The 17,045-nt window shown below is 36.5% G+C and overlaps 2 protein-coding genes across 2 annotated transcripts in view; one reads left to right on the plus strand and one right to left on the minus strand.

Annotated features, from left to right (window-relative positions):
• The window catches only part of LOC145498382 (uncharacterized), a 397,197-nt gene that overhangs the window by 77,022 nt on the left and 303,130 nt on the right, over positions 1-17,045 (minus strand). The window lies entirely within an intron of this gene.
• Positions 6,686-11,299, plus strand: LOC145498278 (small cysteine-rich protein 5-like). Its single transcript, XM_081478181.1, has 4 exons — positions 6,686-6,906; positions 9,807-9,891; positions 10,232-10,361; positions 11,089-11,299. The coding sequence occupies exons 1-4, from the start codon at positions 6,721-6,723 to the stop codon at positions 11,090-11,092; spliced, it is 405 nt and encodes a 134-aa protein (XP_081334307.1). The 5' UTR covers positions 6,686-6,720; the 3' UTR covers positions 11,093-11,299.

The following is a 17,045-nucleotide window of genomic DNA, read 5'->3' on the forward strand; positions in this document are numbered from 1 at the left end:
AGGACATGAATGAATGGGTAAGTGGATAATGCAGTTGATTCATGTACATAATTAATAATGAAATGTTCCAAGTCTTGGTTCGGTAGTTGTTGTTCGCGAGATCTTGAAGCTTGTGCTCTAATTTGCAAGATGGCATCCAAGCAAATGCGCAAAGGCCTCTAGGTGTTCTGAAATGTTATTGTTGACGACTGAAAAATAAAACTTTTTATCATTCGGTGCATTTTGTCTTCCTTTTCATTGGCTGAGAGCCCACCAAGTGACGTGTAAATAACTGCCTACAAATAATGATCTGCTCATGCATAGTGCCGTGTAAATGTGTTTGCTACAAATAATATTGAATTTTCCTCTCATGCGTAATTGAAACCAAGCTCTCAGGTGAAATAATTTAAATGGCAGATCGCTTCGCTGAGCTGTCAGAGTGATTTAAATGTGAAACCAAACTGGGTGGTCACAGATCAATTATTTGCCTCAGCCTTCAGCTTCGGGAAATAATTGATCTGCTTGCCACTGACAAATCATGATATTTTGCTCAACCTCATCCAATGATAATTATTATTCACAGTTATTGTGGAACTGGCGCTTTTTGCCAGCTTGCTGTGATGTTAGTAGTGAATGCCTCTTGTTAACAGATCAGAGCACAGACTCTCATAATATTAGCCTGGTCACAGCATCTGTCATTGAAACCAACCACTAAATTCAACATAAGTCTGCTCATAACAGACTGGAACAACAACTTGTATCATTAACAACTGTTTAGACAAAAAAAAAAATGGATTTCCTACATTGTTAAAAATAATGACTCAACTGTTGTACACAAATATTAGTTCAAACCACTTTTGACTTCAAAATTAAATGACTGTCAAATCTGGAAAACTGTAACTGCTCATATGGGAAACAGGAAAAAAAGAATTGTTTGAGAGAACAAAAAAAAAGGAATTTGGTTGTGAGATCTTGATTTTGGTGTACTTTGTGAGTGACAGCACTTTTGCAAGATCTTGAAGCATGTATACCATGATGAGTGACCACAATAAATAACTGGCTGATTACTACAAGCAATTTCCTTTTTCATATTCAGTGGTTGTCATTTCTTGTGATTTGTTTTGAGATCTTTCACGTGCACACTGTGAGTGGGACACTTTCTGCCAAAATTACATGTATGTAAATTATGTAATCTTGAAGCACGTACATGATGACTGACCACAATCAATAATTTGCTAATTACTGCAAGCTAGTTACATGTACCTTGAAATTTTCTTTTTAATATTGAGTAGATGTGATTTTTTTTGTGATTTGATTGTGAGATCTTAATTGTAGTCTACTTTGTGAGTGATGGCATGTTTTGCCATTAGGAGTAGTCCCAATCAGTAATAAGTAATGTCAACCAATTACTTGGATCAATTTTCCTTGAGTTATTAGTTGCTGCTTTCAGAGATTTGATTGCTCCTGGTAAATTTTTAGAGTTATGACACTTTTGATAGAACTTATATATTGTGCATGTACATGCGGCTTAGCACATGCTCTCAACCTGAACCTCACTTGTGAACAAACATGGCATCTGTGACCATGTCCTTTTAGAGAAGACTGGGATTTACTTTAACGCCTGTCAAAAAACTCCTCTGGGAAGTCCTGGAGTTGTTCAGTCTTTGCCTGCCATTTTGGTTATAAACAGTGCTTGATACTTCGAAAAAAAAGAAAGACAGGAATACATGTACATGCAGGGCGGCAAGAGAGTGCTATTTTGCGAAAAGGTTTGTTTGTCCACAGATTCGTGTTTTTGGCTTGGCTAAATTTTTGATTGATTTTGATATTGAGAGAGTCTTAAAAGCTTACACACTAAAGCAGTTTTCAAAAAGGGGATGCAAATTATGTTGATTGAATTATAAATTTCCATTGGGCTAGATTTATAAATAGTGCAAAAATAGTGTATTTAAAATCTGTTTTTAAGATAGACATTGTCATGATTTAAAACTACTATTTAAATAGTATACTCGCCTGATTAAAACTTAAAATATGTTTAAAACAGACTGTTTTGGTTGTATTTTAAAGCTTATAATATGAATTGCTATCTCAAATAGGTTTTAAACTTCCTATTTAAAACATATTTTATGTTCTTGGCATGTCAACTACATTTTAAATATCCTATTTAAAGACTATTTTAACACTGAAAATTTGTAAAATACTTTTTAAACCTACGGCCATTGCCAACATAACTTTCAAAACAGGGTTTAACTAGAATTTTTAAACTGTTTGAACGAAATTTTTGTGGCCGTAGTATTAAAATAGATTTTAAATCCCCTATTTAAATTCTGTTTTGAGCTGAAACTACGTTAAAAACAGAGTGAAAATCATTGCAATATCATGAAGTAGGTTTTAACTATACTTGAAATACATTACAAACAAGAAGCAAAATTTTGAATTTTGTACAAAATAGCACAAAATACCCTATAGTGACTTCAAAATACTGTTTAAATCGTCAAAATACGTTCAAAACAGTTTAAAATCAGTTTAAAAATACGTCCGATAACCATATCTTTAGCCAGTGACAACCATTTAATTCCTTTTTACCAATTTTTAAGATCATATATGTTGGCATATAGCTTTTGGTGTTTAAAAGCACAACCTCTTAGTTCGCCGGTAAGGCTGTGTTTTTAAACATAGCCTTAAATAAATCAGTTTATTATGAGAACTTTACATATAACACTGCCTAAGCAGTCGGTCTCAGTTTTTAACAAAAAACGACACTAATCAAAACAAGTACAAGTAGGTATTTTCACCGTGCTTTTCATAGCGGCGTCGGTAATTTTCAAATATTTTGAATAGTCAAAAGGAATTTATTTTTTCGTAAATTGACATTCTCTGACAACATTTGAAGAGTTATAAATGTTGTCAGAGAAGCAAACATGACCAAGTATCATAAACGTGGCAAACTGAACAAGAGACAGCCATTTTATTTGCCCGTAAAGTTCACTAGCGTATTCAAAAGAACAGAAAGAGCAATATTTTGAATAATATGTGTAAAGAGGTACGTAGCATGAATTGGACATTGAGCCAAATTCGGCCTCACTCACTGAGCCGGTCTATCTGCGTTTTATAGTAGTTGCACTTAATACCAGTGGCTTTTACCTCTTCACCAGTTTCTAAGTATCTTTTCTGTGACATGAAGAAATGGAGTTATATAGAACTGAAGAGATAATACGAAAATTGTTTTCAAGGGTGCCTAACGGTCTACTTAATCGACCCATCATACGTTCGATAGTTTGCACCCGGGAACAGGTGAATTAAATGTGCTTTACATCAAACAAGTCAAACCTCTTGCCCACCTATCTAGGCTTGACCATTTCTGCACGTTTACCGTAACAAAGTGAACAATATCAACTGACTTGGTAATCAGCCTTAATGTATAACAAAGAAATTACCAAGACCTTTGTCCGATAGTGATTATCTAGGAACATTGTACAACCGAGACTCAGATCATCTAGAAAAGCTTTTGAGTATCATTTGTTTTGATTTGAGAATTTGTCTCCCCTAACTTAATTATTATCTATTCAGCCATGTTTGCAGCCTGAAGGATCCATTCAGAAGAGTTTCAAGTCATAGCCATAATGGTAAAGAAAGTCACATAATTCACAAGCAGCTTAAAGAAATATCAATAATTATATGTTCCAATGCACTATAAAGGGGGACGTGACCAGTGGTCTAGTAAATATATTGTTAAAGAAGTTTTTTCGGAGGGCGTTTTCTGTATTTAGTTCAATACTCAGGCATGACTTCCTGTTTTATTCTTAAAAGACACAAAAACGCATTTCACTGAAACATATATGGGAATATAGCCCCCACGTGAGAATTTAATAAAAGTACCATGATAATTATTATCAAATGAGTTGTGTGATCTGGTATGTGTGTTTAACCTGTTTAAAACAATTTATTGCATGTCTTATGATACTTAACTTTAACATTAAGGTATAATTTATGCGACGAGGTGTTTAGTATGTGCTCGTCGACGTCCATCTCTTTGTACAACAACCGTGAAGTTTCTTCGCACTATTTACCAACGTGCCCTTAGAGGAAGCAATACGGATACTCGCCGATATAGCGTTTGTGAATAACTGGTTCAATGAAACACACCACTTGAACCTCAGCGGAATGGACCTTCCATATCTTCTCAAAGCATCCACCAAAGACCAACTGTTCAGTTCAATGGACAACTTTATGAACAGACCAATGGCGTCGCCATGGGCTCTCCACTCGGGCCACTGCTAGCTAATGTCCTCATGGGATCCATTGAAGAAACTCTGGTTCATGAAGGCAAAATGCCTTGATTTTACAAGAGATACGCTGACGACACTTTAACTATAATGCCTGACGCAGCATCAGCAGCTACCTTTCTTTCGGTCCAGGCTGAATATTCTTATTTTTCTACCTATTTTAGACTGAAAATTTTCTTGTGAATGTTCTCAGATTATAGCGTATAATCTCTTGCAGAAATGAATTTAGCATCAAACATACGGCTAGCGCTGTTTTTGTTGTCTCCTGGCTATTTCTGCGCTTTTTGTAGAGAAAGGAAGAATTTTATACGGTTTAGTTAAAAAGATAAGATTTTATTGTAACACACATAATTGTATTCTTTTCAAAATCTTAGCCTCAGGTTAATTCTTAAAATCTTCTTAACATTTCGCAAACTTCAGCCTCGATATTCTTACAAAAAATAAAGGAGAGTATGGAAGATTGCTGTCAGCAGTCCAAACGAGTAGTTCATCTGCAGCTCTTTCGACATATATGTTTTTCAAAATTTAAATGCATGGAAAACAACGGCTATATATTGCTGGCGGAAGACACTGAAAACGTTCTACTCCCGAATAAAAACGAAAAGAACATACAAATATAAAACCACTCTTAAAATCAAGTCCACCAACTGTGAATATTTGGAACTGTAAATATTTTTATTTGCAGCAAAAAACTCACAAATGCTCATAACTACTCAAAACAAACATAGCTTTCGCGCTCAAATTATTGACTACAGGTAAATGTCGGAACTGCTTTGAAAACAACTCCTTTAAAAACAATTGTAAGAGAATGTGATTATAATTCAACACTTATTATGAGCAAGGTTCTTAATTAAACAAAAAGTAATATTAAATATTTTGTGTAGGTCGTCAGTATCTATACAGTTCTTTTACACAAGATAATATATGTTGGCTATAGCTTTTGGTGTTTAAAAGCACAACCTCTTAGTTCGCCGGTAAGGCTGTGTTTTTAAACATAGCCTTAAATAAATCAATTTATTATGAGAACTTTACACATAACACTGACTAAGCAGTCGGTCTCAGTTTTTAGCAAAAACGACACTAATCAAAACAAGTACAAGTAGGTATTTTCACCGTGTTTTTCATAGCGGCGCCCGTAATTTTCAAATATTTTGAATAGTCAGAAGGAATTTATTTTTTCGTAAATTGACCGACATTCTCTGACAACATTTGACATTCTCTGGCAACATTTTATTTTGAACCTCACATTAGCATTTTTTACTCGTACACAAGCATTTCTATTTTTTTCATTATAATTTTGTTTTTTTCACAATTTTCTTAGTATATATTTTAACGTTCGCACTGTCTATCTATTACTCCTTAGAGACTACAGAGTGGTTGTCGAAAGCTCGTTTTAAACAAAATTTTTAACCAGAGATGGTTTTTCTATTTTTCCAAACATTTGAAGGGTTACAAATGTTGTCAGAGAAGCAAACATGACCAAATATCATAAACGTAGCAAACTGAATAAGACAAAAAAAAGTGTTAAAACGAATAAGATAAAAATACTCTCCACGCAAAAATGATTAAAAAATTAGAATGTCGGAAACTTTTTAACGAGTTTTGAAAGCATTATTAAGAAGGTTGTTAACAAAACAATTATTGGCAGCTGTTTCATAATTAGTACGAGTAGAAATATTGTCAATAAGATTATAGCACCGGAAACCTTCTAGAACAAAGATATAACTATCAAAACAAAACCGAAGAGGAAATTATTTATCACATGATCTAAAGGCGACAGCTTACTCTAGGAATTCGGCCTTTAACAACAGTTCTCGTGATTTTCAGTCGCTCCGAATCATTTTTCCTTACATTTATATTTGTCCCCGAAGAAAGAATCCATGGCCGCACCCAAGACTTAAAAGCAGACTGATTAAAAAGACTTTTCTCGGGTTTGCAAGGAAGTTTATCCAAATGGGCATTACAGCTTATTTCTATTTCTTATTTCTTATTTCTTATTTCTACCGAGAACCCATCGGATATCCTTGCGAGAAAGAGAGCTGGCGACTTGCATGTTTTAATAAAAAGTAAAATTATTGTCCTTTACCAATAAGTCTTAGGTAACGTAACGCGAATTCCACCTCTAACAACTGGGGAATCCCAATGGATGGGTTTTACGTCTAGCTCTTGTGCAATCTATTTATCCAGTGTGAAATTTTTGTTACATTTAAGCTTACAGAACTAAGTCTTTCTTTGTAAAGCAAAAATATGTAAGAAGAGAACTAAAACAAGAACGCAGGAATTTAAAAATATTTAAGCTCTTTAGAGATAAACTTAAAATATTCATGTGGCCTTGGGGGAGATTCGAAATTAAAAGCATCCCCTGCAGAGAAAGATTGGAAAATAAACAGCTAAAAACGCAACCGCCAGACAGTTAATGATTTTGTAGTCAATGTAACCAGATCAACATGTAGGAATGTTTTTTCACGTGTATGTTGTTCATATTGTAAAAGGCAACCGCCTCTCAAAAACGCATAAATTATGCGGCCTATGGGGAATAAATAAGAGTGTGTCTTGCAGTCTTCATCAGTACTTGAAGAGAGTATTTGATATTGCGTATTCATCCACCGTCTCAAGTTCCAATTTTCAATTGCAAGCTAAGGTAGGACATGCTTCAGTATTTTGAGTTAAACGGAGGCCTTTGAAAGTAGCCTGACTTGCTGAATAAGCTTTGGTTTAGGTCGTTGAGGGTTAAGGGAGCTACGTCACGGTTGCGCACCTTGAAAATGTTAGCCTAAATTTTTTCAATTTTGTCGTTTGTAATCCATGTTAATCTGCTCCATCCTTAAAGTGCCACTAGCCCCCCAAAGTTTTTTTTCCTTTAATAAAATCTACTAGATTCCCTGATTATTTCAGCGAAAAAATATCTCGATTGATAAAATCCCTGCGTTTTTACAGGCGTTAAACATGTAATTTCTATGTTCACGACCGCGCAAAGTGGGATCTGGGTCGGGCTACTAGTGACGTCCCTTGGGAACCGGACTAAAACACTCAAGAGACTCTTGACTGAGCTTCGAGGGCAGTCAAAACATTTTCGGGTTATATGTGATTCATATTTTATCAAAACTGGACAAGAACTTTAAGTGAAAGAACTGTATCATCTAGTATTAAAATTCGGAGTCTAGCTACGATTTGGACGGCAGCGAAGTACATATTTTTTTCCATTTCGAAGTGCGAGTCGCCAGTCGAGATCGCCCCGTTGTATAATTATATTTAGGCCGGGATCGACAATTTGCCGGTCCATTTGGGTTATAAACGTACAAACAATGACTGAATAGTTAGCTCACAGCTCTTAAAGAGTTATAAAAATGTCAATGAACGCAAAGAGTTGGTAATTTAACTTTACGAAACGTGCAAATTTCGGAGTGTCAAATCACTTTTACATTCAAGTATTAATTTCCCCGAAATACAAGTTGAAATGCGACGCAGTCGTACTCCACTTCTGCCTACTTCTCCAGATCAAAGATTGAAAAGAGTTTTACCATAAGGCATAAGCAGAGATGTCGGCAAACAATATTCGAAGGTGAGGTAACTTTTCGCTTCGTTATTGTCGACCGACCGTAGAATATGCACATTCAATTACTGTGTACGAACACAAGCTACGCAAATTTGCATATTCTGAACTAGTGAAATCATGGAAAATCCTTCGACAAGATCTTGAAAAGAGGTTCACTATTCTTTTAGTTAAATGAATACATTTCTACCTCACTGTTATTTTGAATGAAATGTCCATTTTACGCACGCTAATAACCTGGGAGTCCAAAGGTCTTGGTAATTTCTTTGTTATACGTTAAGGCTGATTTCCAAGTCAGTTGATATTGTTCACTTTATTACGGTACCAGTGCAGAAGTGGTCAAGCCTAGATAGGTGAGCAAGAGGTTTGACTTGTTTGATGTAAAGCACATTTCAATCACCTGTTGCCGGGTGCAAACTATCGAACGCATGATGGGTCGATTAAGTAGACCGTTAGGAACCCTTGAAAACAATTTTTTTATTATCTCTTCAGTGCTATATAACTCCATTTGTTCATGTCACAGAACAAAAGTTACTTAGAAACTAGTGAAGAGGTAAAAGCCACTGGTATTAAGAGCAACTACTATCAAACACAATTAGATCGGCCCAGTGAGTGAGGGCGAATTTGGCTGAATGTCCAATTTATGCTACGTACCTCTTTACATTATTCAAAATATTGCTCTTTCTGTTCTTTTGAATACGCTAGTGAACTTTACGGGCAAATAAAATGGCTGTCTCTTATTCAGTTTGCCACGTTTATGATATTTGGTCATGTTTGCTTCTCTGACAACATTTCATGTTACTCTTCAAATGTTGTCAGAGAATGTCGGTCAATTTACGAAAAAATAAATTCCTTCTGACTATTCAAAATAGTTGAAAATTACGGGCGCCGCTATGAAAAGTACGGTGAAAATACCTACTTGTACTTGTTTTGATTAGTGTCGTTTTTGTTAAAAACTGAGACCGACTGCTTAGTCAGTGTTATGTGTAAAGTTCTCATTACAAATTGATTTATTTAAGGCTATGTTTAAAAACACAGCCTTACCGGCGAACTAAGAGGTTGTGCTTTTAAACACCAAAAGCTTTATGCTAACATATATTATCTTGTGTAAAAGAACTGTATCGATACTGGCGACGTACACAAAACATTTAATATTACCTTGTTAGCAGCTATGTGTTATCAGCTATGCGTTACCATGATATTTGCCTGTGATTCCATGCCCACCCCAGGCAACTGGAAAAAAAGTTTCCATTTGAAGAACCTTCCTTTCTTTTTCTTAGAACACAAAGGCCGAATAGCTTAGATGGCTAGATGGAACCGAAAATTTAAGATCTCGATCTGTGAAAAATGTTTCAATGTCAATATTTTTTGCGCTTGGTTGTTTTCTTGTGATAAAACTATAGGAAGATGATGGGCGAATGTGAAATACGATCAGCATAACTGAAAAAAGTGCTATTAAAATATTTCTATAGCAGATAAGGAAAATATTCCAGACACCTTTTCAAGTAGTTGTGCAAACTCGTTACCGTATTTTAATTTAGAACGCGCAATTTGATCTAGCAGATCGTTGCCGTTGGGAGGTGGCGTGGATTTTTACTCTAAGGAATTTCTGATCACGCGGGGCCAATGTTGGTTATGAACATTTCTTGCCCCAGGCGGTCGACTTCCATGTAAAAAGGTCGAAAATTTTCGTCGGAACATTTGAATTACACCCTAAAAGAGACCAATTCGGGCACGGCTCGACGTTTATTTGACCCCTAAAAGATACCTCGTTTCTATCATTTCTTCCAGTGCAACCCTAAAAGATACCTTGACGAAAGAAATAGCGTCATTTCATCCTCAATTTCCTCAAGTGAGACCAAAATCCGTGATTTACATCCCTGAGCGAGGAGAAGAGTGTTCTCGACCTTCACATATGGGAGTCTCCCCCCGGGATTTCTTCTGTAGTAATAACTAACAAAACTGTGTTATTACCTTGTCTGTTGCAGTTCAAATTAAACATGGCTGTTAAGTTTCATCTGTGCCTGTTGCTGATTATCTTGGTGGGGATGGGTGCGCATGTTGCATTCGCAGGTAAGCACAGTATCTACTCAGTACTCAGTAAAGAAAGTACAGCATATTTTTGTGTAGATTGCCGTCAACGAAAAAATGGTCAACTACTCGGAGCGTTTGATTTTACGCACAGCTTCAGCTGAGCACAATTAAGACGGCATCTATATTGCGAGTAAGCCAATTATTATTCGATATGTTTACGTCCAGTAAACAGAAATTGGTTATGGGTGCAAATCCCGTTAATTTTTGTTGAACCGCTCGATTTTTTAACTTTTTTGGAAACGCAACAGGATGCAATGGCCATATCTTCACTAGATGTTATTATTATGTTTTTATATTAACGATAAATTCTCTTTCACAGATCTCCCATTGTGCGACTACCCATATGGAGCGTGTTTCTATCGTGCTGACCCATGTCCAGACGATATGCCGGTTGAATGTCCAAACTATTTCTACTGCCCGCAGCAAACAAACAGATGCTGCTGTTACGAGTAAGCACCGTGTAACATACTGATAAGAACAAAGCTCTTTAGACGAGAATCATGACTTTTAAGTCAAGAGGAGCATCTAATTTATGCCTTTACTTCAAATATTTCAACGAAGCTATTACATTAACCCGCCCTACCAAGTCCAGGATACGATCGAGAAAAGAGGAAGAGGGCGAAATCTGCTTTCTTTGTGACTTTGAGAACATTTAAATAATGCTACTGAAACTATATCATACGCCTAAAATGTTCCCTTTCTGTTTGATATTCAAACAGCCACCATCTTAGATTCGCCATCTTAACCATAAAACCATCAAAATTAACTCAAGCCAATCATAATCAAACAGACAATGAGAAAAAAAGTCCTAAATACATAAAATAGAATTACAAGGAAGATGGATTTTGTTAACAAAAATTTCAAATTTGGAAAAATTTCCATGGCAACATCTTGCTCTGAGTTCAGTGAAATACCATGACAAATTCTAACAGTCAGTTGGGTTATTCCTGACTCTTTTTGAGTAGAAGCAATATTTTTTGGGGGGTTGTACTTGTGTGCATTTTGTTGATTTCATTGCTGGTTTCAAACATCGGAAAATTATAGCTATCACTACCCATTACGCGTTTGGGGGGTAATTCACAAACCTAATTTAAGTCGAACCAAATTTTAGTTTAATACCACATAGGTGAGTTATTTACTCTGGTAAATAATGGTAATATGTTGTTTATTTTGTAGATGATGCGAGGTGATGATCACTCACCCAACACTGCTGCCTCCGTTTCAACTGACGAAAGTAGAATAGTTATCAATCACTTTGTTTGTAGTCATTAACTTAATGTTAACTGAATGTTATTAGTCCAAATGATCAGTATTTTATGGGTGAATGCACTTGAAGCAGTGGAATAAAAGCTGTTTAAGCAAAGCTACTGTCGTTATTCCATGAGTCGCATTATTTTCCTGCAAGAGACAATTAAGAACAAACTTTTAAAATAGAGACATAATGTCGTGCATTGCTGTCCGATCCAGCGAACATACAGCTCTTGATAAGACACTGCATAAGAGTTTTCTCAAAAAACCGAAATACCCTTCTTTACACTTGCATTGGACGAGGGAAAATGATTTCAGTCTTTCACTTGCATTGGACTGTTTAAACTGATATATTCTGGGATATTCGGGGGTATATTGCGGCAAAGATCTCACTGGCTGGCGCTTTCGTAGTTACAATATCTTCTTGCAATAATACTAGTATTTGTTCGTTTACAAACAAAAGAAGAAAACGATAAAAACCGACGTTTCTGTATCACCAAGACGTCATTTTCAAGGTTATTGTAGAAATATTCTGCGAGTGTTTAATGAAAAAATCCCTAAATTTGCATTACAAAAGGAAAATTGAATTATATAACTGGATTCATATAAATATTATCACGCGAGTGGCGTCTGATTGCTCATGTAGACTTGGTTTTAAACGTATAATGTATAACATATTCGTGCAATAAACGATCAAACTAGGTTTAAATTCGAACGAAAACGACATCTTAGGCCCAGACCACACAAATCCGTTTTCGAACGAAAACGCATTCTTTTTGATGCGTTTTTGCCAATCGTCCAAACTAAAAGGACCGAAAACGCAGATAAAAATGGAAGCTTTCGAATACGGTTTTGAAAGCAGACCCTTGTTTTACCGGAGCATTGTTTTGAAAACGTACCGGTTCTCCTGCGGATAGGTGAAAACGGAGGCTTCTGAAAACGGTGCCGGAGGCTCTTGAAAACGCATCAAAAGGTATTTGTTGTCATTCGAAACCGGAATAGTGTGGACAGGGGAAAACACAACGAAAACGCCAGCGTGGTCGAAAATATTTTGCTTCGTTTTCGTTGAGACGAAATAACGGTTACTTTTAAAAACGCATTAGTGCTACACAAGTTAAAGCACATCGTTCTCTGACACGTTTTACACAACTCAACGACGAGTGCGGGCTCACGTAACATTCTGGGATACAAAAACAATAAGGAATGGAACGGACTTAGCATAAAAGAAAAAAAAAGGGTGAGGATTACGTGCTCAGTGATTATCTAAAATGCTGAAAGATAAACGGAAAGCCGCAGATTGAGAATGATGAGGGATGCGAAAATCCTATACACTGAATTACCCCACTGCATTCGACTTGCTTTTACAATAGCAACTGTATGAAATCTCTCCAAGCTGGAAATTCCACCGCGCGTTGTAGTGCGATACATTTACATCTCACAAGGTTCATCAGTATGCAGAAAATATTTTACGTTACGTTTGCGAAGGGCGAATATTTTAAAGGGAATGAAAGTTCACGTAAACTGTGTACATTGTCTTCTATGTTTGCACTATTAGCTTTAAACATTAGCAAAGTGGTCTGTTATGAATTACCCAGAAAGGAAAATTAATATATCTCTCTCGAGATTCGATATGTCATTTATATTTTTTGCTAATTTTTAAGCATCTTTTAAAAATTTTTCAAGAGACTGCTGAATCGATCGAGCCTGAAAAATGGACACAATTTATCTAAAATTCATTCCTTAAATATTCGGCCTCCGCCAACGTAATGTAAACTATTTTCAGCACACTCATGAACCTTTAGAGATATGGATGTATCACACTAGAACGAGCAATGGGATTTTTAGTTTTACCTTCAGTTGCTATTGTAAAAGCAATTGAAATGCGGCAGCCCACTTAGAGTAAGATTCCTGCATTCGTCTTCTCTCTATCTCCACCTTCCCGTTTATCTTAAATTAATCAGTGCACTTCAGATATAGACTGTGAACTTGGAAATTAAAACTTGCTATAAACGTGAAGATTTCATGGTGGTTCTTTCATGGACTTCATGGAAACAAGCTTGAGGCGCAACAAAAAAAACATTTGGAAGTGAGGCGGAAATGCATGGCGAAATATTTTTCTACCCTGCTTATTCGGACTATTTATTTGCTCTGACTGCTCATGTTGCCGGGCCTCGTCTTGTGCAGAAATTTCTTAAGACAAAAATCTTTGCATCACCGTCTTATCCTATGATGTTGATGTAATAATCTTGCTGCTTCCCTGAAAAACAAATCCAGTCTTGTTTATTCTGGCGTTATCGAACGTGCAATTTGCCGTGTAAGGAGTTTTACCTCAAGTAAAATTAGGCAAACTTACCAAATTGCAGTCGATCCTTTCATCAAACATACACTAAAAATATATTTCCGGTAACGTCAATTGTGAAAGGAAAATCTATTTTTCTCCCGCGAAATAATTTCAGCCTAGTACGCAAAAGAGTTACGAGACGAGTCCAGAGACGTTTGTTTTCGTAACCGGGTTTCTTAACGATCAGGTTTAAAAGAAAGCTGCAGTTATGCAGTTGTTATAAACATAAAATTGTCATGGTTGTTCTACTTGAAGACCAGCTAGGGGTAAAACAATGAAAGGGTGGGAGAGTGAGGAAAGAGGCTGCCCTCAGATGAGTGTGATCGACAGTCTTCTTAAGACTCAGTGAATTAGCCAAAGCATCCAATGAATTCTGTACCATCAAGCTCTAGGATGTCCAATCAACAACTGTTACCCCGTCACTATCTCCTAAAGAAACTAGAGCTGTTGTTCTAGTGGTCTTATCTTTAAGGTACAAACAACCATCCAGCCTGTGTTGTAAGCCGCATCGTAAACGAAAAATGTGTTCAGTATGTCGTTATCAGTGTTGCCTGTGCAGCGCAGGCTTAGGTAAACACGCGGGGATTGGCACGTACACGAGTAAGAAGGCTACAACCAACTTTCACCATCCAGATATAAACGTTAAAACTATTGCAACCAAATCGACAAGGTCCCTGAACACCTAATAAGGCAGTTCGCGTCCTAAAAAAAAAAGGAAAAAATGCAATCAGACTCCATTACTTCGCACGAAAGCACTTACATAATTCACTTTTCCATTTATTACGCACAGATTTTTTTCCACAAAAGCCTTGACGATGGCGTCGTGAAGACACCGAAACGTCGATTTTTATCGTTTCGCTTTGCTTGTACATGAAACTTCTATTAAGACGCGTGTCTTGTGCCACGTACCCAGACTGTTCGTACCTTACGAAAACGAATGATCTGGTAACTAATGATGGGTACGCCCGGGGACTGATCCCATATAATAAGGACCGGGGTGCTTGTCGGAAATATTGAAAAGAACCCCTAAGAGGTACCAAGATCCGCTTTCGTGGGCGTGGTTTAAAATGTTTTTTTTTCTTTTACCCCTAAGAGTTACCAATTCTAAAACAGCACTTCATCTCCTGTCATTTTGTTTTAGCTCAATACCCTAAGATGTACTGCAAAAGCTCCTGTCGTGGACCTTTTGGGGTTGAACACCCTAAGAGGTATGAAAACCTCTAAAAGGTAAGACAAGTACCATCGTCCTTTTTATATGGGTGGAGAGGGTACGCTGCTGCCGCCGTGAAAATAAATGAGAGAGCAGAGCACGCTGTTATTCGGCAAATTAAAATCACAGTTGAAAGAGCGTGTCTAGGTAACCATTCACAAGCTAATATTAAATTTAAGTGGATTCAGTCTTGCCTGTAAGGTTGACTCATAACATTTTGAAATTAAGCTGAATTGAAAAAAATATATCTATTACATGTTTAATTTACAGCAAAAACGGACAAGCAATTTCCGAAAAGTTGTCGGCTTGAAATATAATAGTTTACTTGTATCTGACATAAACATGTCGGAGGCAAACCGGAATTTTACTTTATGTCAACTTGATAAACGCAGTCTTCACGGAGGTCAGTAAACCGATAAGTTCTAGGACTCACAAACATGAAAGAAAACTAATACATATTGAAAGGTTTCCTCCAATGAGCCTTTATCCACTAGAACATCGAGTTTGATCTGAAAAGATAGCGCCATTAACGGAGGAATCGAAATTTTTTGAAGGAAACGCAATTTAAAAACTGATAAAAATGACAACGTATCCATTTCGATGATTGAACGATAACGACATATAGACTTCAATGATTAAAATTACGAACGCGTATTCACATTAAAAACAAATACTTTGTTATCGGATTCAAGACAAACTTTAGAATAAACTAATAAGAAACATGGTGTTGTTTGTGTCCAAACGAATAATATGAAATACTTTCTCAATTTTCTTGTCTCACAATATTACCATTTCCTTTGACGTAATTTAAGGTGAGGGACTTTGTTTGAGGGAAAATAAAAACAAAATCCCCGATATCAATAAATAACGGATGTATAGAGAAAGAAAACGTCAACAAAAATGCTCACTGATTGAACTGTTTGTTTAGATAAATTCGCAATGATTTAGTTAAAATAAGACAGCTGAATTATCTATTTTTTTCTTTTCGTCCGTTTTACTGATTTGGAAAACTTAGCTGTTGCCCACAACCAAAAATTAGAATCAACAACTAATTACTTAAAATATCTCAGACTGCTTTGATTTTTCTAGTTGGAGATGGCTCATAACAGCAGCATTTGTTTGTTCTTAGCGAACAGTAGTATAATTGCGAACATTCATACGGCATATCGTCTGGACAAGGATCGTCCTGATAGACATACGTTTCGTTTGGTTGGTCGCACAATTCGAGATCTGTGAAAGTGAATTTGTCGTCAATTAATATGAAATAGAGAATACCAAATGAAGATATCGCCAATGCATTTTATTAGCTTTGCAGAAAAAAAAATTTAAAAATCGAATGGCTCAACAAAAATTGACGGGATTTGCACCCATAATCACTTTCTGTTTGTTAGACGGCAAACACATAGACTAATACTTGCCTTACTCACGATATAAATGCCGTCTTAATTGCTCAGCTGAAACTGTGCATAAAATCAAATTCCCCGGGTAGTTGACTCCTTTTTTCCTTAACGGCATTCCTAACAAAGATGTGTAGCTCTTTACTGAGTACTGAGTAGATGATGTGCTTACCTGAGGATGCAACGTACGCCCCTATCCCCACCGAGGTAATCAACAACAGGCACAGATGAAACTTAACGAGCCATGTTTGAACTGCAACAGACAAGGTAATAACACAGTTTCGTTAGTAATTACCACAGAAGAAATCCCGGGGGGAGACCCATGCATATGAAAAGGTCGAGGATGCTCTTGAAAAGTAATTATAAAAACGATTACCTGCTCATGTGCGACGAGATTTTAAAGGAAAGTTTCGCTGCTCTCTAAGGTTTTAGTTATCCGATCTGTTGTTTTCTGTTCTGAATTTTTAGTTGCTTCAGTTCACCTTAATCAGAGTTACAATGTTAAGGTCGGTTCGTTCGTTTCGCTGTTTGTTTTAGGTAACATGTCTTTGCTACCTTTTTTCACTTGTGTAAGCAATTCCGCTTTGTTGCGTTGGCATGTACTTTAATTGAAACCTATATTCCAGTGCATTTACCGAATAAAGATCAAACGACGAGGGAAAAATTTTGCGAGCACTAAAGTAAAACCCTTGGTCCGAGCGAGGTAAGTACAATGGACAGTTTCGATACAAAGTGGGGAAGAAATGTTCAAATTGGTTAAAAACTGAAATGAAATAGACCCTAAATAGGCCGAAGAAAACTAATACAAATGATCTTCTGCCAAAAGATTGAATCTTATGATTATCTATAGAAGTAAAGATTTGGCTTTCTATAAACTAAATGTCCTCTTTCGCTTCGTGTCGATATTACCGTCTATTCGATGAGATCAACTTCCTCT

This window comes from Orbicella franksi, chromosome 9, assembly GCF_964199315.1.
Source record: "Orbicella franksi chromosome 9, jaOrbFran1.1, whole genome shotgun sequence".
Lineage (NCBI taxonomy): Eukaryota > Metazoa > Cnidaria > Anthozoa > Scleractinia > Merulinidae > Orbicella > Orbicella franksi.